The sequence below is a fragment of the Lepisosteus oculatus genome, chromosome 9, assembly GCF_040954835.1.
Source record: "Lepisosteus oculatus isolate fLepOcu1 chromosome 9, fLepOcu1.hap2, whole genome shotgun sequence".
Lineage (NCBI taxonomy): Eukaryota > Metazoa > Chordata > Actinopteri > Semionotiformes > Lepisosteidae > Lepisosteus > Lepisosteus oculatus.
The window spans coordinates 6424194-6447730 of NC_090704.1; the positions used below are offsets into that span (position 1 = coordinate 6424194).

Below are 23537 nucleotides of genomic sequence, written 5' to 3' on the forward strand. Positions count from 1 at the left end.
CAGTCCTTTTTTATCAAATGATAAATTTAAATGTTAATATTGTGGACAGAGACAACAGTCACCATCACGATTTAAATAAAAACATACACAAAGTATTTGATAGCACTTCAAATAAAATAGTCCCATGATGTCTTAAATAAATCATTAGGTATTGTTATCTTTTTTTAAAATCAGGGTTTCACAGAAGCCCCAAGAATATACCGTACAGTATAGGCGTGTTTATTTTAGCATGCAACATTTTTCTGATTTGAATACACGTACTTTATTATTAATGATTTATTTGTATGATTTCGGGTGCAGGTTTTCTAGTTTTTGACAATGTCATGATATCAAATGCAACAAAGCTGCTTTGGAGATAATTAATTTCAGGTGCATCTAAAGCTAGACAGTGAGAATTAATAGGTCAGTCTGGTTTAGTATGAATGTTTAATAAAAAAACTGTAAGTTATTGTAAGTCCATAAAGCATTCTAACAGGATTATTCCCAGAAAAAATAAAGAATCGTTCTTAAAGATTTTATGAATGTTTCCTCTGGGTGCTCTGGGTTTCCTCCCACAGTCCAAAGACACACTGGTACAGTAGGTGCGATGGATAGTTTTCCCTTGCAGGGTGGACCCTGTCTTGCGCCCGTTGCTTGCCGAGATCAGTTTCAGCTCTCCCGTGACCTGGAATTGGCTGAAGTGGTCAGCAAAAAGATTCAATGGGTGGATTTTCTCTTCCTTCCAACTACTGAGATATTCCCAGTGCAACATATAGAAATATTACATTCTCACCTGTTCCCAGACTGCTGCCAGAGTTCAAGGGTCTTTATTTTTTCGGGTTCCAGGTGGGAGTGACAGGTTGGTGTGTTTAGAAGATGGCTTGTGGTCCTATCCGGAAGCATATTGCAGAGTGGAGTGTGGTGCACCCCCAACAGTGCACAATGCCAAGTTGTTGGTCCCCCACTGTGAAGAAGGTAGCCATGATGTGGGCACCATCTGTCGTTACAAGTGCAATCCTGGATACTACGTAATGGGTAGCCCGAACAAAAAGCCAAGAAAGTGAGTGATCTTTTTTCTGTATTACGTATTTATTCATGTTACTACTGTAGGTACAGTAGATCAGTGACACAAAACATGCTACTTTGGTGATATAAAATCAATTCTTTCTATACTGAAATACAAGATTATATTATACTGTATGGTCAGTGGAAATCACAAAAGATAATACTTTATGTTTTTTAGTTTTATTAGTTTTAGTTGACAAAAGCAAAAACAACAAAGCAATAATGTTTCTTGTTAACGAAGAGGCCATATGTTCCGAATACTCTAGTAAACAGGGACCACCTCCTATTTTGGTAGCCCGACTCTGGTTCTCATTAGTTTCAGTCTGGCAGGAGTCAAAGGCCATATTACACAACAGGTAAATGGGTCAGTCAGAAAGGCTGTTTTTTGGTTTGCCCTGCCCTGAGGGATTGATGGCTTTTTTTTCTTTGTGTGATGTACGAATGGCTGCCGACACCAGTGTAGGACACCTGCAGTCTTTTACATGTTTGTCCAACAAGTCGTTAAGGTTTGTGGACATGCTTTAAACACCGTAATTATCCATCATTATTATAAGTATGGAGCAGGTCTCATAAAGGAATCAAAATCATCGACTTGCTTTTTTAGTCCTTTTGCAATACTTGTTCACACATGACTAATCTCACATTTCTTTAGAAAAAATGTAGCATTTAGACAATAAAGAAGAAAGTCTGAAAAAGATAGAAATCAGTTGCATAAACAGTGAATGTTTGTAAAGCCTTAAAAAGCAACGTTTCATGCTAATGTTGCTTTTGCAAGTGAGTTGTACTACAATCTGTTGTGTGCATTCCTATGAAATATACCGTACTGTTTGGAAGAATTATTTCTGTCAGTAGATATACTGTACAGTATAAAACTTATAGGGCCCAGGTTATTAATGATAATTAAAACATCTTAATAATTCCTTGTTCCTAACAAGTTCAAACAGATGGCAATACTTCATGCAATCTCTGTTGCTATTTACTGTAGTCTCTTCGATTAGACGTGCATTATTCTTTGCATACTTAGGAAATTCCTAAAGCTGGAGTGTCTTGAAGATGGAGTTTGGACTGAAGGGAAATGCGTTCCTGTTTCCTGTGAACCCCTTCCCCCTGTGTTTGAGGGGATGTACAGCTGTACGAAGGGACTGGAATTTGACAGCCAGTGTACTCTCAGCTGTTCCGAGCCCACAGAGAAGGTTAGAGGAAATTTAATGTGACATTTGTCATTCTAAAGCACTGAAAACTTTCTTTGTCTAATTTGCAGTTTTGCTAGGAAAGGCTCTGGTTTTCACCTAATCAAAGGATAATGATATTATGATTATTTTCTGGACGAGGTTTTGCCTTACTGTCTGTTCATTATGTACAGTACTTTCAGAGAAAACCATAGCACTTAGTTCATCAGTGCCTAGTGCTCTCTTCATAATGCACATTCTGTATTTGCTGACAGTACACAATCCGCTGTACCAAGGACGGCACATGGACAGAGGTGTTTAAAATGTGTGGGAAACTTCAAGGAGCATGTGCACCTCCTCTTGATGTTAATCTGGTGGAGTACAGCTGTGAGGAAGGCTATAATGTGGGTGAGTCAAAACATATGTTCAGATTTGTCCTAACCATGTAACAATAATAAAAATAAAGTATACATTTTAATTCCTTTCAACAGGTCATCACCACATTCGTTTAGGGCTGAAAACAAGAATGAAAAGGAAATAAATTCCTCATTACGAATGCAGCTAAATTCAGACCACAATAAAAATTATTTTGCTTAATAAAATTACAATTAAGGTTTGTGGACATGCTGATTTCCCTGATTTGAGTTCCAGTTGTCAAGGCTGATTCTCAGCAATATTATTTTATATGCTACCACGAATAATCATCTGGTTTTGAGACATCACTGGAGTTAAACTGTGGAATTTGGTGATTTAATTTCTAACTATTTTCAAGTTGGTTTTGATGTGTTAGAGATTAAGTAAAAGAAAAGACAATAATGCTGTGAAATTGCAGGGGCTGTTTGCTATCCAGCATGTGTCATCTCCCTGAGCGATCCAGTGCTTCTGTCCAGTGATGTTACTGCTGACACGATGAAGCACTGGATGTTACCCAGCAAAGTTAAGGTGAGACAGGATGGTATCTGAGTATGACTGTTATATCAAAAATGATCTTTGCTTTTTAACGGAAATATCCATATGTTTTGTACTTGTTTCCTGGAGTGTTGATCTCCCTTTTCGAGATCAGTCAATTGAAGAGATCAGGAATTTTTGCAATTACATATCATCTCCAGTCACATCTCAAGTGGCATTTTCTTACATGTCTGCTGACAGCGGTGAATAGCTACCAAACAATTTTTTTGGATCTTTTATTTACATTCATACACAATTCATGCATCCTTTTTGTCTTAACATAATCAATGTGTATCTGTATGCAATTATGCAGTTTGACATGTGCCATGAATGTACTCAAGTTTCTCTAGGAGTCAGTAATTCTTTTGGCAATTAAAAACAAGCCCTTTTGTATAACTTTACTTATCTTGATTTCTAAATGCATCTTTGATGCCACAGGGCATGTGGTGTGGTCAGGAATTACATTTGTGTCATTTCTCTGTGTTGATACATGGAATATTTACCTTGCTGTTTCTACCGTATTTTAAGGCTAGTGTACAAAAAAACACGTATTATGTGTAAGTATTGTAAAGCGTGGGTTGTCCAAGGTTTTGCTTCTTTTTGACTAAAACTGTTCTGACTTGTTAACTTAATTTTACTTCACATGGCTCTGTTGCCAGACCTTTCGAGGAAACAAAAGTTTATACATCTCTGAGAGAAAAACTAGTTGTCATCAACTTCTCATAATGGAATACTCAAGACAAGAATAGCAGCTGAAAGTTTTTACATGTTTCGGTGTATCTAACACTGTTAGATCAATATTATTTTTTATGGGGGAAAACTGCCTAATGGGACCCAATGGAACCCAGACAATAGAGATCTAGAGTGAAAAAATTTTTTTTACTGAGTTGCCATTGGGTGACCTTTCAGTACACTTGAAGTCTAAGGCTTTTAAATTTGAATAGTTCGGAACTGAATTTGATAACATATGCCATATTCCTGGCCTGTTTCTGTCAAAAAAGGGATAGTATTACCTTAAATCAACGTTTAGCTCACGTCCAAAAACTCTTACCACCTCCAGTTTTGAGAACCCTGGGGGCACTTCATTTACTCCGTAGCCTCTTGGCATCAGATATCTGACGTTAGAGGGTATGCTGTAAATCTGTGTTTTAAAATGAAAACAATAAACACCAGACTACAGATTAAGAGCTATTGGAAGTCATAAGCCCCATGTGGTTGTTTGATTACAAATGGCAGAGTTCCTCATCTACTAGATACTGCCTTTGTTTAAACAGCTTTTGTTAGGTTGCTAAAATGCTGCCCGTGTGGTTGCTATGACAGAAAGAGGATTTTTCAGCATTGCTCTGAAAACACATTGCATAGTTGTTGACAGCTATTGTAAGAACATAAGAAAGCTGAAAAACAAAGGGAGTCTAGTTGGCCTATCTAGCCCATTTGATTGCTAGTAGCTAATTGATCCAAGGATCTATTCCAGCTATTTCTTGAATGAAGCCATGGTACAGTATCTCCTTCAACAACATGGCTTGGTTTTGTGTTCCAAACCCCCACAACCTCTTGTTGTAATTTTCTCCTGTTCTTTGTCACTTTGTAGTTTGACTTATAACTACAGACTATAAAGGTTCAGTTTTTTAGTCTATCAGTTCATGCCAGTTAAGCACCAGAATGCTCCTGGCTACATTTGTCTTGCTGAGCACTTTGACATGGTGACCAGAATTGTACAGGATATACTTAATGAGGTTTTACTGTATAGTACAGTTTTAACATAAATCCCCTGATTAAAATTATTTTCTATTAACTGTGTGTCTTAAAATGATAATTTTCCTGCTATGTCCAGAAGATGAATATAGTGTGTTGACTTAAACACCTTAGTCTTTTTCATATGTTCTTGTTTATGTTTGTGTTTCTCATTTTGTACCTATAGTTTATGTTTTTGCTATCTCCATGCAATACTCATCTATGTTAATCATGTCTGCCTGGTATTTTCTTAGTTTTGAATTCTGTCAAAATATTCTGGAATTTCCTTTGCTGCTTCTAATGTGTTTACTAATTTTTCCATTTTAAAACTTAACTAGTCTATTTACTTTATCAGAATCCACTTTGTGGATCATTTAAATCAAGGAGAATAGTGGTGTCAATATAGGTCTTAATATCCTGTGGTACTCCACTAGTTACATCACCCCAATTGTAATGCTGTGGAAAGCAAACCCAGGAGAATCATAACTACATGTATATAACTATATAACTGTATATTTAGCCAACTCTTTTGAAAAACAGATTGTTTACCTGTCTAAGAATACAACGTATCCACCAGCTCATGGACAATGCAACATATAATGCAATAAACTTTGATTAATCACGTTTTATTTTATTTTTTATTATGTTATTCCTATAGAGCATCGTCTGCACAGGTCTGATGAGATGGTATCCAGACCCACACCTGGTCCACTGCATACAATCATGTGAGGTAAGTGTTGCAGCTACCAGATCTCAAAACAACATTTCATATGGATACAGGATTGTGCTGTGCTCGACAGGTTCACATAGAAATGTCCGACAATGTATTCTTATTTGCACAATGATTAAATATATTTACGAAACAAAAACCTTTAGTTTCAAATGTCTTTCTGCAAATGCAGAGGCACAGTACTTTTAATAAACACTAGGCAGGGGCTGAGACATATAATCTCTCAGGATGTGCTCAGTAAAATCGTTTATTCATTGCCAGCTTTGGGCTTACAGAAAAATCGCTTTCCTGATCTGTCTTCCCTTGTACTTCTCATGGTGATTTATGGGAAATCCGGAGTGTGAGTATGAGATTATGGGGCTTGAACCAATCAGTGAGGCAATTATTTTGAAAAGAAAATAAATAATCGTTTTTCCATTCAGGGAAACGGCTTTAAATTTTGTATTTCATTTTCTCATTTTCCATTTCGGATACTTCTTTTTACTAATTTTTATTTAGGATTTTCAGGAGTATGCACAGGATATTATTTCACTGTCAAATACAACACTTTAGTAGTAATGCAAAGTTTAATTTTGAAAATGTAAGAATCTCCAATTATTTTTCATTATACACAAGCCCAGTTTTTAATTGCCAGTTGTGTCCAAATGTCATTGCTCATGAGGACTACTGGAAGTAAGGATATTTGGACACTATTCTACAGTAGCTTGGGGAGTATGGGGAATGGCTGACAAGACCCTCTCACCAATATACCTCAGTTTTTTACTTTTTTGTGAGAGTCTCTGCAACAATATTCAAAAGGATCTTAAACAAATGGAGACAAGGTCCTTCCTTCCTTCATGAGCCTGCAGTCACTAGGTCTCTTTTTTGCTGAGAACTGAGAGAGTCCAGTCTACTGTAGCTTAACTGAACCCAACGCCTGACAATGCTGATGCGGCACGACACTGCTTGGGAAATACCAGGCATAACTGAGATGAGGCCGTAATTGGCTACTGGCATGTCCGAGTCTCATACTTGCGATGTGTGCATCAAAGAACTCAACCTGCACTCACACAGTAAGCTTTTTTTTATTGAGCTACTAAAAATACTTAAGTTAACCCTGTTTTATATTATAGCCTAAAGAGAGAACTGTATCTACTGTACAGTATGTACATTTTCATTCAGTTTTTCTACAATTCTAGACAGATTAACCTTTCTGAAGTAAGGTTTGAATTCCTGAAATAATAAGAATAATACATTTAAAAATTGGATAGAGAGTAGCGGAGTCATATTCTGTTTTCTAAAGTTGTAAAGAAACACAAGTTAGCTCTGTCAGTATAACTAGAAACACTAAGATGTGCCAACAAGGCACATGTCTCAAGTCTATAGAGTAGGACATGTTTGGAGAACCAGGCTTACATAGTGAGTGTTTGTATTTTAAAAAGAGTTTCTTCACTTTGAAATTTAAAGCAACATGATGCTAAGGTATAAATCATGACAGATAAACACTGGTGTGTGTCTTCCCAAGATCTGCAACATAAGCTTAAATATATTTGCATACACTGTATATGACCATTGAAACATCACTTTTTTGTCTAATCTGTCTAAGCACATCAAATATTCTTTGAACAAAGAACAAACGCACCTAAACGGAAATTATGGAAAATACAATGAAAAGCCCTATTTTATAGGAAGAGGAATGTAGCTTCAATCACAGTGTTCAGTTGTCAAGTGAGTCAGAATTATAATGAACATTTCCTTCCATTTCTATGGTTTCTCTTTTTATTCCAATAGTTCCCAGAATGCTTTATATTTTGAAGGGGACACACTTCCTTATGCACTATTATATATTCAATCAGTGAGATATTGGTTCTGATTTGCTTTGTGAAGATCAGGAACCCAAATCTAGAGTGGAATTTAGCCAGGACACTGGGATTAACACCCCTACTCTTTTGAAACGTGCCAAGGAACTTTTAATGACCAAGTACAGGAGATCCTACAGTACAGTGTCCCTGGTCATTATACTGGGGCATTAGTTTTAAAATCTGGTCCAGAGGGAGGAGCTAATTTTATACCCCATATGAAGTTTCTTTAGGTAAAAGGTTCTTATTGAAGAGGACATTTAGAATCCAATGGTCAGGACCATATGACCATACAGTATATTTGGCAGCACATCCTTCCTATAGCAATTAAATGTATTTAATTAGAGTTTTTTCCTTTGTTACTGGGTGATTTAAGGAAATAGCAAGAAGCAATTATCAAACAACCTCAGCTTTCCAGTGAGTATGACATTGACAGTGCCGGCTTTCAACAATTTTTTCTGTAATTCCAGCGATGCCATAAAAAATTAAATTACTCAGAAGGTACAGTATATCAAAGGAGATAAATAGGAGCTGTAATATTTCAGAAACATGCAAAAACCAAGCCCCTCCCAGTGTTCATTTCAGCAACCATAATATTTATTATAATGTCTTATAGATTTACAATTCAAGTCATTCTTTATATTGAATGCATAGCACATTTGCAGTGAAAAGATGTATTCACATTATTTAGCTCATTCAGTAGTGAAGTCGCTAAAAGCAAGACCAGATGTAAATTAATATCCAGGATAAAAGTTATAACCAGTATTAATGTAATCCTATCTATAGCAATTTTACACATTATTTGATACTAAAATAAGTAAGACACAATAGGCTATGGTATAGGCTATGGTTGTATTAATTGCACACCACAGTTCTTTGGTTAAAGATCCTGGGCCTGATTTTTCTGTATGGCATAGTGCCCATCATTTACTATAGAGTGTGAGGTCTAGCCATGGTCTGGCAACAGGGAAAAGCACAATAAAACAACATGGGACCTTAGTAAAAATGTTTTTCCTACATTCTTCCAAGCCATATGTTGCTGCACATCTGAAAAAGTCTTATTTTTCAAGCACTAAGAATAGTAACTTTTCAAGCAGTTGCAAAGTTGTACAGTACATCAGGAGACCAGAAACAGATGAACTTTTGATTTCCCTGAAGTCGTTTATAGAATTATAATAATAAGGATAGTTTAATCACAGTTTGTAGTTTCTCTTTAATCTGCTAACTTCGTAATTACAGAATGCCAAGGGATCAGGTTAAAGACACTGTCACTAAGGATGAGTGTATTAAAATATGAGACCTACAGTAAGAAATAGAACATTGCCTTCTGTACACTTTGGGTTTTATAGATATTGTCAAAGTTATTGACAGGTGCTTTGGGTTTATAAAGTGATTTAATCCTTAGTTTTACCCATGTTGTGGTGCAGGTGGACCAGTTAAATCCCCCTTTAGAAGGAAACCATATTAGCTGTTCCAGTGACATATTCTTAGTGTCTCATAATCTAAGATGTGAATGTACATCATTTACAGTATATTAAAGTATATTTTACTTCTTGGTTGTTGTGCAAAATATTGTCCTAATTATTTTGTTAAAATTTAAGTAACTATTTCAGATTCATGTTATAAAACACGTGTTCATTTTTTATTACTTAATTAACAACTTATTTATGTAAGTTACCAGTTATAATTGATGAATGTCCACTTTGTAAGTAGGCATTATTAGGCATTTATTACAATGTAATAAGTAATATAACAATATAATGTAGGCTCCAAAAGAAGCATAACACTGATTTTCAACAAGTTAAAATTATTCTTGCAGCAGGTGCACTGACATCACACTTGGACTTTCCCATTCAATGGTCTTTTGTACACAACTAGCATATTGCTCTGAATGCCTGCGCCATGCTTGCTTATGTCTGTTGGGCTGGTCCACACAAAAACCTTGATTCATTCATTAAAAGGACTGGGCTTCACTTTTGGTCCGCTTGATATGACTTAGTCTAGCCTTAAATATACAGATGTCACAAAGGCCATTAACTCAGTATACAAAATCTACTGTACATACTTTGTCTAAAAAACATTCATGTATAAACACAACTCTAAGTTTCTTTTTATACTCAGTATGCATTAAATCTCCTAAAATTACATTGAGCTTTCTCTCAGATAAAAAAATAATTTGTAGTCCAGTGGTGAAAATTAAATCAACTAGCTGTGGTGCTAATATGCAGTATATTGTATATATCAATTATTGATTTTGTTTTCTTCATAGGCTCTATTCTGCTCTCTTTGGGTTCAGTCATGCTGACATTCTGTATTTGTGTAAGATCACAGCACTGTCTTTTTGATATATTTTTCAGGCCTCTGACTATAAAGGCACCAGATTTTTCAGATCCCATGGTACAGTGAAGTATAAATATTATTGCTGGTCTAAGTCCGTCTGCAGAGTCACTGACCCTTACAGGCGAACCCTGCAGGTGCATTATATTACTGAAGCAAACATTTCAGACCATCCCTGTGGGAATTCCAGTAGCTTTTCCACAAGGTCCCAGGTGGCTGTGATTTACAGTCTACGCATTACAAACTTTAAAAAGAAATCAGGAAGGCCTTGAGCCAGTAAATCACAAAATCTTCAAACGCACTTGATTTGAGTGAAATCCTGGGCAGTGCTAGAATCCCTAAGACCAAACCACAAAGTCCACATTCATTTTACAAGTTCATTCTGTTTTAAAAGGGATACCCTTTTACAAATAGAGGAGGGGAATTTGGTTTAGTATTTGCGCAACTCCAGCGTCCTCATTATGATATGGCAGTAAGTCAGCATGCAATCGGTAGTGATTTTGTAGTACAAAATGCATAATGAAGATAGTAGAGTTTAAAATCTTAAAATATATGGGTCGTGATGACAGGCTTTCCCATTCCATAATCCGTTGAATGTTTACTTATCAAAGTTATAATTCCCTGAAGGCCAACAATATCAGCATCTTCTTATGGGATAGTATCAAGGTTTATAACTGTGACATAAGTACCTATATTTGGGTTACTCAGTTATTATACTGTAGGGTTATTGTTCCCCTGGGTTCCAGAACATTTCCATTGTTGATTTTTGATCATTGTCAAACCAGTCATGAGTTTAATACCTGTATATTTGTATTTAATTCTGATATTACTAAAAACATCATGGACTGAAAATCTTAGACGAAGATGAGAATAAGAAAAATAAGGAATGTTACATATGAGAGCAGTGCTTTCAGCCCCTCTAGCCCATTTGGTATTTAGTCATTCTACGAATTTCTAATCCCATGTAGTTTTCCACTTATGCCCTCTGGTTTGTGTTTCACTGTTCATTCTGAAGAAATCCGCTGGGTTGATCTTGTCGATGCCTTTGAGAATATAATAGGTCAGCATTTTTCAATATCATGTTTTCATCGTGATGAAATCCAGGGATGTTCTTTACTTACAGCAATTGTGTAGACAAAAACCAGCCACAGTCAGAATCAAATGTACAGCAGGTGTTAGGTAGTACTCCATAGCACTTTTATCCTGTAATGTGTGTCTACTCAATGGTATTAAAATGTCTAAATATTTGAAAAGATATATGTTTATAAAATAATATTTTCATGTTCACAGATACCACTAAGACTGAACCTAAGATCAAGCTAACAAGTATTATAGCATCACTTAGCCTACTGGTTTTTACTGTTTTTTAGATCTGCATTAGGATAAAAACAGTTCTCTTCTGTCTGACAGTTTGTTAATGACAAATCATTATCGTTCTGGATTAAACTTTCTGGAAAGCTCACACTTAATAAGCCAGCTTTCAGGTACCTATAATCTTGTATTTCTGTGCACTTATTAGTGTTGTTGTTCCTTTGGATCTGTACTGGAATTGATGTGAAATTTCTAATGTGAACAAAATGGTACTTCTTCCTGGAAAAGTGAGCAAACACATTCATAATAAATCATAAGTAAACATTTGTAATGGCTATATATTCACCTCTGTTTCATTAGCAGCTCCCTATGGATGTCATTTTATCTCTTAAGAAATCAAATAAATTCAGTCAGAACATTTCACTGCTTTCTTCAATGTGGTTTGTATTTGAAGATAAAACTTGCATTTCAAGGAATAATTCTAACACAACATTGTTTCAGCAGTAAACTTAGTCATGATTAATGGAATCCTTTTAAAATCCATCCAAAGCACTAACTTCTCAAGTTTGGCATGGGTTGTTATATTGATTTGCCAAAATAAATGGATTAACGTTTTGGATTGGGTTGAGGAAGTGGCGGGGAAGAAAGGAGGGCGGAGGGCTTGCAGTTGATTAAAGTTTTAAGTCAGGTGAAAAGTTTTTAAACAGAACATCCAAAGCAGAATCCGTAAATCTGTCTTGTGGAAGAGAGAACGTTTGATGCTTGAGTGCTATCAAAACTGTTGTCCTATCCGTACCTTCTACAGTATATCTCCAAAGTGATAAAATCTTGAGAGTAAAAACAGAAACTTAAAAGCACTAATAAACCAATTGTTCCCACATTGCCCATTTATTTTCTTCACTGTGGAAGAATGAGGAATCATGAAGGGGGTTTTAGTGTTTACCTAAGCACAATATGCCCTTATGAAAACAAGCAAATATTTCATTTCCTTTTTATCTTGTCTAATGTTGACTTTGATTGTGATATATGATAAAAATGTGCTGCCATGCATTGTGTCCTGTACAGAAATGAGCCCTTTTGAAATGTAAAGTGCCAGTACTGGAATGTACTGTACTGTAGCTTTGCCCTGCTCGTGTTGTCTCTCTGGTTTTGTTTTGATGTTGCCACTTGTGGGCAAATAGACTTCGAAAAGAAATGTGCATTTACTAATCTGATAGTGATATTACCGTTTTATTACTCATATGATTTTAGATAACTTTTATCAACATTCCTGAAAAAATGGAAATTGGCTTGAAAAACAGTCCGCTACTCGTTATTGAGCATACAGTTTCTCACAGATTGCTAATGGGGATGCAAACCTACAGTATCTTTGCAAATGGCTGTGATGAATACAGTATGTGTAAGACAAATCTTCTTCCTCGTGCTGGTTGAATTGAAGTAAATGTGAAGGTATTGTGGGACATGTAACAGTGATAATTTGTGATTATAAGAAGGCTAAAGGCATTTAAAATCCATCCATGTCTTATATCGTCGGATTCTGGAACAGTATCTGACACATATTTTATTTTCCTTTTCTGGGCTGGTTCGGAATTATAACAATAATAATATATCGCACAATTTATATTCAAATAATTTGCAAAGCATTTAGTTATAATGACTTTTAAAAAAACTTATCAGTTGTAAATCTTTTCAAGAAAGTATTACACTCTAATTGTGCTCATTAGCTGAAGCTTATTTAGCCTTATTGGACAATATTTGTATAGATCAGTGATTGTTCCACCTGCTACTGAAGAGCCTGAGCTAGGCTGGTATTCTGTGGAGCTCAAACAGTGGCAAAAGAGATCAGGTAAATCATTAATGTTTTCAATGTGATTAAGAGCTCAGATAAATTCCAGTACCACAAAGTGAGGATTACTGATATAAAGCAACAGTGATTTGATTCTCATAAAATACATTGACTAATAACAAAGAAAGGATAAGCACTAAAAACACTTACAAATAGACATATGTATATTCCATTATACTTATACTATACTATACTTAAACATTATACTTGTTTTTCTCAACACTAGTAGGGATGGTAGTGTAATTTTGCTTCATCTTTTGCACCTGGGCACTTTCCTAACCCCTTTCACAAGGCTAATTTAAGTTACAGAAGTAATAAAAGCGAGATAGCTCTGATAACTGCCTCAGAAATTAGGTATGAGGAGTTGGGGTAAGTCCATTTGTTTTCTAGTGTTTGTCAGTTTTGGCTATATTTAAAAGCCAGGGAAACTTGGCTTTAGTTTATAATTAGTTTATTAGTTTTTATTATCTTTTCAACAACTAAGCACAGATCTACAGAATCAATGCATTAGAATGAAGCAGGTGTTCTTTACAAAATATTACTGCCATTGTTCAAAGAACTATATTAAGCTTTTCCTTTATTTTTGGATCTGTCCACATCCATATTTTTCAGAATATGATTTTCATTTCTGAAAGCATGTAGACAATTCCAATCATTGTTCCCTTTTCCATTATTGCTTTTACACAGTATGTTTTCTGTCACTGCTGTACATTCTAAGAATGCAACACTTTTCAATTATTATATGATTCTGTTCTTAATATGCTTACACTGCTAGGGCTTTCATAATGAGCATTTAATAACTAATTTGCCCTGCAAGACATTTTGCAAAGCCTTTGTCAGAATGAAAATGTGTTTGATTTGTGTGTCATTAAAAGTGATTGAAATCAACCAGATGGCATATTCTATAAGCATGTAGGGATAAATAGAAGATAAAAAGGCATACTGTGAGTGAAGAGCTTGATGCAATCTTTGTGTAGTGAAAATATGAACTGGAACTATCTTTGGAACGTAAAAACTTTGATGAAATGTCTCGTATTACCAGAATATTCCTTTTACCTGCCAGACAGTTTTTTTCCCTCTTGTTCTCCCATGTTGCTAAGCAAAACAGTTGCCTGCCACAGGAGACTCAATGACAACATTATAAATTACACCCCACCATATGTCTAGTGAATACTCTTTACAAGATCCTATCCAGATGCTTACTGACAGAATGGGCTGATAACAGGCTCCAGGGTGATGTTAGACCTGCATTCATTTTGGAGTCAAAACTCTTGGTGATGTATTGGTATTTGTCTCTTTAGTTCAAACTACCACTTTTATGTTAGTCACTGTCAGCCAGCTTTGGTTCGCATTAAAGCTGTTTACCTGTCAAATCTATTTTGGTGGCAATGGAAAACACTTTGTATTGGGCAGCAGTCCACTTGGATAGATGTGTGATCAAATGATTTTGGCACAAATGTTTGGTCTCATTAGAACTGGACAGGTTCCATTTGAGGAATAGTAACACACAGTTTACCTTAGGGAACCAGGTTTGTACTGTAATTGTCAGAAGAAAGAAACAGCCATACGAATTTCCCAGACTATTGCTGTATGAATGTTTGCCACCAAAGTCAGAGAAGCTGGAAGTATACAGTATGACTACGAGTTTAATGTGCTGTACTGTACAGTATATTTAAGGAAAAATACTTAAAGAGGAATGTATGAAGAGCTACTGATATTCAAATTACATTTCAGCACGGTTTTAACATTTTAATAAAATAAAAAAGTTAATCTGTGTCCTTTAGCCACTGTAAAATCACAGGACTGACAATGAAACTTTCAAGACCACATCTGACCCCTGGATTACAATGATGAATCAGTACGTAAAACTACTGTTGTACTTGGATATGTAGTCAAAGTTTACATTAATAAAAAGCTTATTTTACATTTCAGTGAAATGAGAGGGAAGTGTAATTGTGTAGCTTTTAAGACCTCTAGGGAGCCTCAAATATGACTTGACAGTTATTAGGTACATATTTTTCTGAGTTAAAATGCCAAGACATCTAGGCCTCAAAGCCCTAGAAATTGTTGCTACGGTGTTTATTTTGTTTATTACTACTTTCGTTCAGAATTTAATGCATTTTATTTGACTTTTATTGAAGCATATCTTCATATTTATTCCCTAAGAACTTTGAAGTTTGATAGGAAAATTTGACACAGTACACAAGGTGGACGGACATCGTGGTGATTGTTGCTATGAGGTTTAATTGGTCATGGTGTTTGGAAACTGCAATTGCCTGAAGCAAGGAGTCATTGTATCTGTCCCGATAAACTCAAGCTGTGTGTGTTCCAGATATTGTAATTTTGAAAGTACCTTTGTATGGTACTCTGTGCCTGGCCAAGCAACAGTTGCTAGTGGTTAATTATGTTTCCTTGAAAATATGTTGTTTTGGTCAATTTAATTCATATACAATACGGTTCAGTGAGTGTTGCTTTTAATTTTATTTAGTAACTTGAAAAGGTCTTAGATGCTGCTGTGAAAAAGATTGAACAGATTTCTAAGCTTTAAAATGATATAAGATACTGTAATAAATAATTGTAAGATACAGTATGCCTTTGCCTCTGCTAAAGTGTACAGTAGTTCTTTACTCACTTTATACTACTGGAGGGGCAAAGAATCTGCTGGTTTGCATTCTGCTTTAGACCTTAACATAACTGAACTGTGCATTTTTGTATCTTACCATGACTTCAGCTGCTGATATTTTAAATAGGAATACAAAACCTGTTTGACAGCAGGCCTGGATGTCTAGAGTCAATGAATTCTGCCTTAAGCTTTAAATGTTTTTGTTTCTTGGTCAAGTACAGGATTTTTTGCCGTGATAGTGCACTGAGTGTTGTTTTGAGAATGAGAAAGAGATAAAAACTATCTTTGATGAGTACAGTGCATGCCTGTTTTTGACTCACACTGGCTATTGACTGTTTGAGTCTTGAGCACCAAAGATTGCAGGTATTTTTGAAATGGTAGGTTAATTCAGGTGACTATACTGTATCTGAAGACTATATTCAAGATCACAATAACATAGTGCAGTAAGGTAAGCATTTAGGCTCATAACTAGTGAGTTCACATCACCCCTGCGGAACTGTTGTTGTACCTTGAGGTACGTTTACCCCAGTTGCTCCTGTACACCCAGTTGTATAATCTTCTCCCATCAAGGGGAAAAGTCCTGTGTTCTTGATTCTCCTTAATGCTATGGAAATGACATGCTCTGGCTAGCTCTGGTTACCTTTTACATTTTTATGTTCATCACTGAAGTCATGACAGGAATCAGCATTACTGAAAGGAAAATATTTACCATAGACTTTAAAAACAAAACTAAAAAAAGTAAGAACTGTATGACATTATAGAAGAAATGTTCCTATCATGAATAAAACATTGAATAACAAAAACACCAAAAATAAACTAATAACATTTCAACAACAGGTGGTATGGATTAATCTAGTTTTGTCCTGTCAGGAAACATTGCATATCTGGCAAATTGTTATGCATAATGTTTGATGCTTTAGGAATATAGTGCTGTAAGAATATCTGTAGCTATTCCCAGTATCTGAAGGAAATATCTGAACAAATACAAATATTTGAGAATCTGCAAATGCCTTTACCAAAAAAGTAAATCTAAAAAAGCTTGATCATTTACAGTATATATAATGGTTTCAAAGACTAAAGATCACTATTCACTATTCAGTATGCTAAATTCTAACAACCTGTTTTCTTATTAATATTTTTTGTCTCCGAATGCCATATTCTCTGGTGATTCATACAGTATTAGCCTCTGGTGAGGAGACTTTGTTCAATTAATCTTTTAGCTTCTCTCCACCGGTTTTCGTGCCCTTTTCCATTTCAAGCCTTGATTTGGTACCATTTTCTAGGTACTCTAATCAAACAAAACTGAGAACTCACGGTATTTTAGCCTGTCCCTCCAAAAAAAAAAAACACTAACCAGAGAGTTAATTCCACTGACTGATTTTATTTTGTATGAGGATTTTCCACTTCACAAACTCAAAACCTCAAACCAGCTTTACAGGCAAACAAGCAGTTCTCCCTGACCACACAGCAGTCCAAAAGCCTTTAGAAGCTGAAAAACGTTCCTTTCTTTGTTGTCTGGTACCAAAATCACTCTGCAGATGTCAATTTGTCAGTACAAACCCAGACCTTTATCACCTTACTTTCAAATAACAAGAAACAGAGATTTAAGGGAAAGAATGGAAAATGACTCACACTTTAAGAAGGCATGTCTTTCATTCAGGCTTTGCACTCTTGAGAAAAAAGGAAAGATTTGAGATATACTGTAGCTGAGATTTAGTTAAGAAATAAAAGAACGCAGTTCAAAGTATGTGGTTTTTCAAATTAAAATTTCATGAAGGAAGAAGACAAAAAGAAAAAATGAGACTTGCGTCTCTTGCTTCAGCTACAGTATATGTTCTTTTGGTCATTATATATAAGGTGCAGTGGCAATAATACTCATTATTTAATTGTCTTGATTTCTTGCCACATTAATAAAATCCGGTTGCTGACAATTGATAAGGGCTTTTTTGGTGTTGACTTAGTTCCTCATCAATGTTAATTCAAAAGTTTTCATTTAATCTTTGGCTAACATTAGCTAGCATTTTAGCATTGTGCTCTTGTTGGCTTTAAATTTCATTTGCATTTACTAATTCTCCAAATAAATTCTTAAGGCAAAACATCTAGTCAGAGAGACATAAAAGCTGTTTTCATCTTTGACATGAAGGAGACATTTGTAAGTCTACTTTATACTACAACTATAACTATAGTTTAAATATAAAGTTAAACACTACTGTAAAGAAGAGAGTAATGTGTTTTTATCAAATGTTTTTTTTAATATACTGTATATTAATGTCCCAGTATATTAAAATCCCAGAAACTGAGATTTCTGGGATTCTGTGCTGTTATGGCCAGAGACTAAATGGTGTTTGCAGACGTTAGAATGGGCATGGGAATGGGTTAGCATGTGGCAACAGAAGGGAGAAATACAAGCTGGGGTAGAATTATAGTGAATGGATTGAACTCTGGTCATTTTATTTGCATGTCAGTGACTGTGAGATAAATTAATAAGCAATCCTAAAAATGGTTAAAAAAAGGGAGAATGGATAATTGAGATCAATCTTGCATTGAAAGATTGTATTCCTTCAAATGAGATCATCCAAAATAAATAAATACAGACCCTGCTGTTTTCTGTACTCAATAGTGACTGCAACCCTCTATTGCATCTCTTTTGAACATCTAAGAACAAAATTACAAGAAACCTGCATAACATATGTAGTCTGTATTTCAACAGGATTCAATCTCTTTCTCTCAAGCAGACCCAAGTCACAGAGCTCCTTCCATCCTAGAGTGCTGAATTGTGCAAGGCTGGCCTCCTGTTGCAGGAGAATTCAATGCTATCGGCTGTCCTAGTGGGTCCCATCAGTGTAATAAGGAAATCGAATGAGACCTCTTACAGATGGAAGCAAAAAAAACTCCACCAACGATTAACATTCATTGTCTAATTATGCCAAATCTGTTTGAAAAGCTAAGGAAGTTCCACCAGGAAAACATTGTGGAATTATCAGCATGAATAAGTGCACGTTTAGGACTTGAACAGAAGCATCTCTTTTTGTATATTTTCAACGTTCTGTCAATTCATTATAATCACTGAAAAAAAAACAACAATTTCCATGGTCAGTACTTGGAGAATATGAAGACATACATTGTGTACTGTTATCTGCACAAAAGTGACAAAATGATCTAAGATGAACTCTTTTGGGCCAACACTCCCTGTTCCTGTTCTGGTTAGATTAAACTAGAATGATAAAAATTGTATGTGTTTATGACTTGCCAATATTTGGAAAGAGGACAAAAAGCTTTTGGATTAGGTGTTCTTAAGATAAGAGCAATCTTCAAAAGATTCTCGAACAGATGCATTTGTAACAGGGATACGGATTTGAGGTCTTTAAGTTAGGACAATGCCAAAAGTATCTTAGTAGTTCTTGTTTTCTGATAATTTGCTAAGAAACACTAAGGTGAAGTTCAAATGAATCAAATGCGATAATTATCATACATGAAGTGCCCCAAATGTAATTCATATATGAACAAATAATGGGTTTATTCCATGCTGAAGAGAAAAAAGAAAACACAACGTTTCAGCTGTGAAGCCTTCTTCGGGTGTGACACCTGTACTCCATTGTACTCCATTCTTACCATGGCCTTTTAACAAAATGGGGAATTAAGTTGCGATCTAACATACTATAATTTCCCATATGGATTTTACAATACTAGTTTCTCACATTCTGATTTCAGACATTTCCATCTAAAAAATATTGTTCTTTGTCACAAAATCCTGTTGTTGTCTGAATTTTAATTTTAATGACATTTTAAGCCATATTGTAATTGCCACCTATAGATGAATATATGACGTATGAGCTGGCAAAGAGAAAAATAGTGTGGGTTGTTATTAATAGAGTCTGACTGGACATTCTAAGGTTTTTTGTAATCTGAGCAAAAAAGACTACATTTTCCAACAATTCTCAATACTGTAGAAATGTGCAAAAATATTTAATTTAAATCACTGCACTAGGGGGATATATTTCGGGAATAAGTCCCAAATTAATGAGATCTTTGCATGCAAGTGAACAGGACACATGGTGTTTCTTATTAAGAAATAGGTGACTGATCCTTTGAAAGAAACATAATATTTAGACTATCTTAGATGGCAAAATATCATGTAAAAATCGGTTTAGAGAATTGGGGCATATATATCTGCCAAGCAGCATTCTTGGAAAATTTACTTTAAAGCAATGGAATATTTAGGTTTCAAAACAATATAACAAATATATCTAATATAGAGCTTTAAAAATTGTTTTTATAAGATGCACACAAATAATGGGCAAACTGCCATCATAGTTTGAACAACTGAAAAATATCTTAAAGCACTTTTTTTTTACTTCAAACCTCACAGGGAATATTCAGATAGTATCTTGTTTTGCAAATATACAGTACTAAATTTTCAATGTATGGGAACAAACTTTGCCATTGGCTTTTTTGTATCGTGCTTTAAAACATTTGAATTTGATTTTTCAAGCTTTTTCTATGAGCAAGTGAAACCAATGTAAAAGTTGGAAGTTGCAAATCCAACACAAAAAAACACAAGGGAGGAAAAGAGAGATGAAGATATTTTTTTCCATCAAGCAAAGTTTTGTTAGTTGTTTTCAGGAAGCACTTACTGTATGTTTTATGCTGCATGTACTGTAGTTTTGGCTTTCTGTTTAAATATAATGAATCTCACTGTGATAGCTACCAAACAGGGACCATAAATGTCCAAAAAACTGTAAAAATACAGTTCCAGTTCCACAGAAATGATTATCTGTAAGAGATGTTCTCTTTTTTAGCCCTTCCAGGGTGATGGCTGGTGTGACACAATAAATAACAGAGCTTACTGCCAGTATGATGGTGGAGACTGCTGTCCATCCACACTTTCATCTAGGAAGGTAAGGGGGAACATTCAAGGATTTTTTCACGAATTTATTTTCTTCTGCCTTTGATTCTCTGAAAAAGACTTTCATCTTTGAAACAGTAATCTTGGTTTTTAATTCCACTGTCACTCCAAAATGTCCAGTTCAAAAAGCACAGAGAACAGAGAAGTCAATTCTTGGAAATGTTTTGTATGAGTATTCTTACAGTATGACTCTTAATACTGTTTCTGAGGAAGAAGAGCCCAGTTAAATTAAATGTAATTATTTTCCATCTATATTACTTTATACTATAGTCTATGAGTATTCAGCATCCCAGTATTCAACGCCTTAACTGGTCTTAAATCTGCCATTATCTATATTGAATGTCACTTCCCTCTTTTGTCATTATGTTCTGTCCCAGTTTCTTGCTGCCCTTTCTACTTCTCACCATTTTTACCCTTATTAAGTGTATACCCTCCCCTTCCTGCCATGTTGTGGTCAGTTAAAATAACTTGCCTTTCTTCATAAGCTGTCTTTGACAGGAGGATGTCCATTTGTCTCCTGCTAAAAAAGAACTCCATTGTAAAATAGTCTGGAGGTGAATGGATGAGATCAGGCATACAGTAAATTCAGTTCAGGCAAAAACTCCAAAGTAAACAGTTTTCCAAGTCAGCCTGGTTATCATTACAGTCACAACAGAAACAGCCCCAGTAATAGTAAAATAATAACAATAAAAAATAATAAATGTTTGACATTTCACCATCTCCCCATGTAATGAAAGACAGCATCTTCACATTTTGGGCAGTAGACCTGCATATTGCCTTTATGCTGCCAGTAGAATAACACCAGCTGCACTCCTGTCTAGAAGGGCCCAGATGCTGCTTAGATCAGTAACTTTACACTGGCAAACATTTGTCTCAGTTTTGTTCCAAGCTGGCAGAAAAGCTGGACAGTAGACGGGCACACAGTTTATTTATAAGACCTTTCATCAACTGGGGAAGACTCTTTGTCCAACGAGGGTCATTTCCTTTGTTTATAATGCTGTGAAAGAATGAGAGAAAACATAATTAGATCTGGTTAAACTTAAGCATGCAGGCCAAGATCCAGATTTGTAATTTGATTTTTAAAAGACATTTAAATGCCACAGGAACTTTGTGCCATCCAGTGACATCACCTATAAAGTTGAATTTATGGTTTATAAGCTGGTTTTAAGACCCCCTCCAGGTTTTATGCGTTTCTCTATTCATTTTACAGTAATTCAGGCGTTCATGGAATAACATGTTAACAACTGACTTCAGACCTTTACATTGGCATTGGCAGGTCTAATTTCTTATTTCCCTGCTGCTGTTCACCTTGTTCGACTCAAACAAAAAAGAAAAACGGACACATGACTGGGAGTTTTTCAATTTATTAGATCTGCATTAGATTACAGATGCTAGGGTCAAGCCCTACATGCACTAAAACACATTAATAAAACACTTCCCAAAATAATTCTCTCCATATGTCTTTTAATAAGATAGATAAATATGTAGAGATTGTAAGACTTTCAAAATGTTCTATTTGTGTGAAACATTGTCCTTTGCTAGGAGACAGAGTAAGCTAGACTTGAGCTTTTAGATTGTGTCCAGGTAACTGTAGCAATAAGCTCCGCAAAGACCCCACAATCATTCTTTATTAACTATAATAATACTATGCCAAAAAAAGCAAAGCAGCTAATAATAGGTACAATTATGACAGCAGAATATACTGACATTTCAAGTTGGAGTATTAACAATTTAAGAGAAAATGGCTTGAAGTCCTTTTAACACTTCATTATCGTTCTTTTAAATTATATGTCAAGACCTTCTGGAGTTTCATGCCCTTAGTAGGTCACATGAAAGCAAATATGAAGTAATAGTGCTCCTTATGAATTCCAAAGTGACATCAGCTGAATGTCACACCTTTTTCCTTCTGCCCACAATTTTACCCACATTTAATAGGGTTTTAGCACTTACTGCTATAGAATGTAAAGATGACCGAATATGTGATTATTTGGATACATTGCTGTTATTTTTTATTTTGTTTTTCTTGAAGTACAATTTAGTTTATGAGCAATTTTAATTTTGACACATCAAACCTCAGATCAGCAAGACTACAGAGACTGGAAGCCAAAAGAAGAGATTTGTAAAGATCACAGAATAAGTTGGTAGCTACAGTAGCGACACTAGTCCTAACTACGAGCAACCTAGCCAAGACATAACGGTGTAACGGTGCTTGGGGTTTCCGCCCTTGGAGCTCCTGCCCTGCCAGTTCGTCCCTCAGTTCGAACCCCGGTCTCCAGCGTCATACAACAGGGAACTTGCCGGCTGAGCTAAAGGGGACCTCCCCCAGCCCGGGCAGTTGAGATCCCTGTTATACACCTGGGTGTATTTGTTGCACTTGGCATGCTCGATGGTTGATATTCTCTGCCAAATCTTTACCGTGCATAAGGTAGTGTAATTGATCCAGTCACAGAATGAGGAATACAACCTATTTCACTTACCATATAAACTCGAAAATAAAGTATCTCACTGGATTGTGGGAGCTTCAATTTGATTTCATCCCCCAGAAGGACAAGGTCCCCTTTTTCCAGGGGCTGTAATCATGGAAGAAAGTAGTTTCAGGAGCAGAGGCAATAAAGAATTACTATTGCCTCAATGTTCCAAGTTAAATGAACTTACCGGAGGATCAGATTTTAGACACACACACAAAACAGTTTGTAAAAAAAATGCACACTGAGCAGAGGGAAATGTGTCTTGGAAGTCACACTTCTTTCTCCACCTTCTGGAATAACAACAAAGTCTGCAATTAAATGGTGACCTCCCCAAAACATTTGATCAAATCCATGTTAGAGACTCTGCAATTGACTTTTATATTTACTTTTCTTGCGACAGGCAGCTTGTTTTGCATCTGTGTTTGTTTAGCAACCTGTGGCGATGGCGTGTTTCCTAGACGAGAGCTGGCAACGGCTTCTGTTGATTCTTAACATGTGTTGATCTACTTTTTCTTCAGTGGTGTGTTTTTATTCCCTTCTACCAATATGTAGGGAATCACAAGATTGGTACAGCTACAGGTAG

At 35.6% G+C, this 23537-nt stretch overlaps 1 protein-coding gene across 1 annotated transcript in view; it reads left to right on the top strand.

Annotated features, from left to right (window-relative positions):
* Positions 1-23537, top strand: part of pappa2 (pappalysin 2) — a 68455-nt gene that overhangs the window by 40740 nt on the left and 4178 nt on the right. Inside the window, exons 17-22 of the mRNA XM_006634719.3 lie at positions 826-1039; positions 2069-2237; positions 2489-2621; positions 3046-3155; positions 5554-5625; positions 20380-20478. Coding sequence (XP_006634782.2) covers positions 826-1039; positions 2069-2237; positions 2489-2621; positions 3046-3155; positions 5554-5625; positions 20380-20478 — 797 coding nt within the window. The remainder of the gene's footprint in view (positions 1-825; positions 1040-2068; positions 2238-2488; positions 2622-3045; positions 3156-5553; positions 5626-20379; positions 20479-23537) is intronic.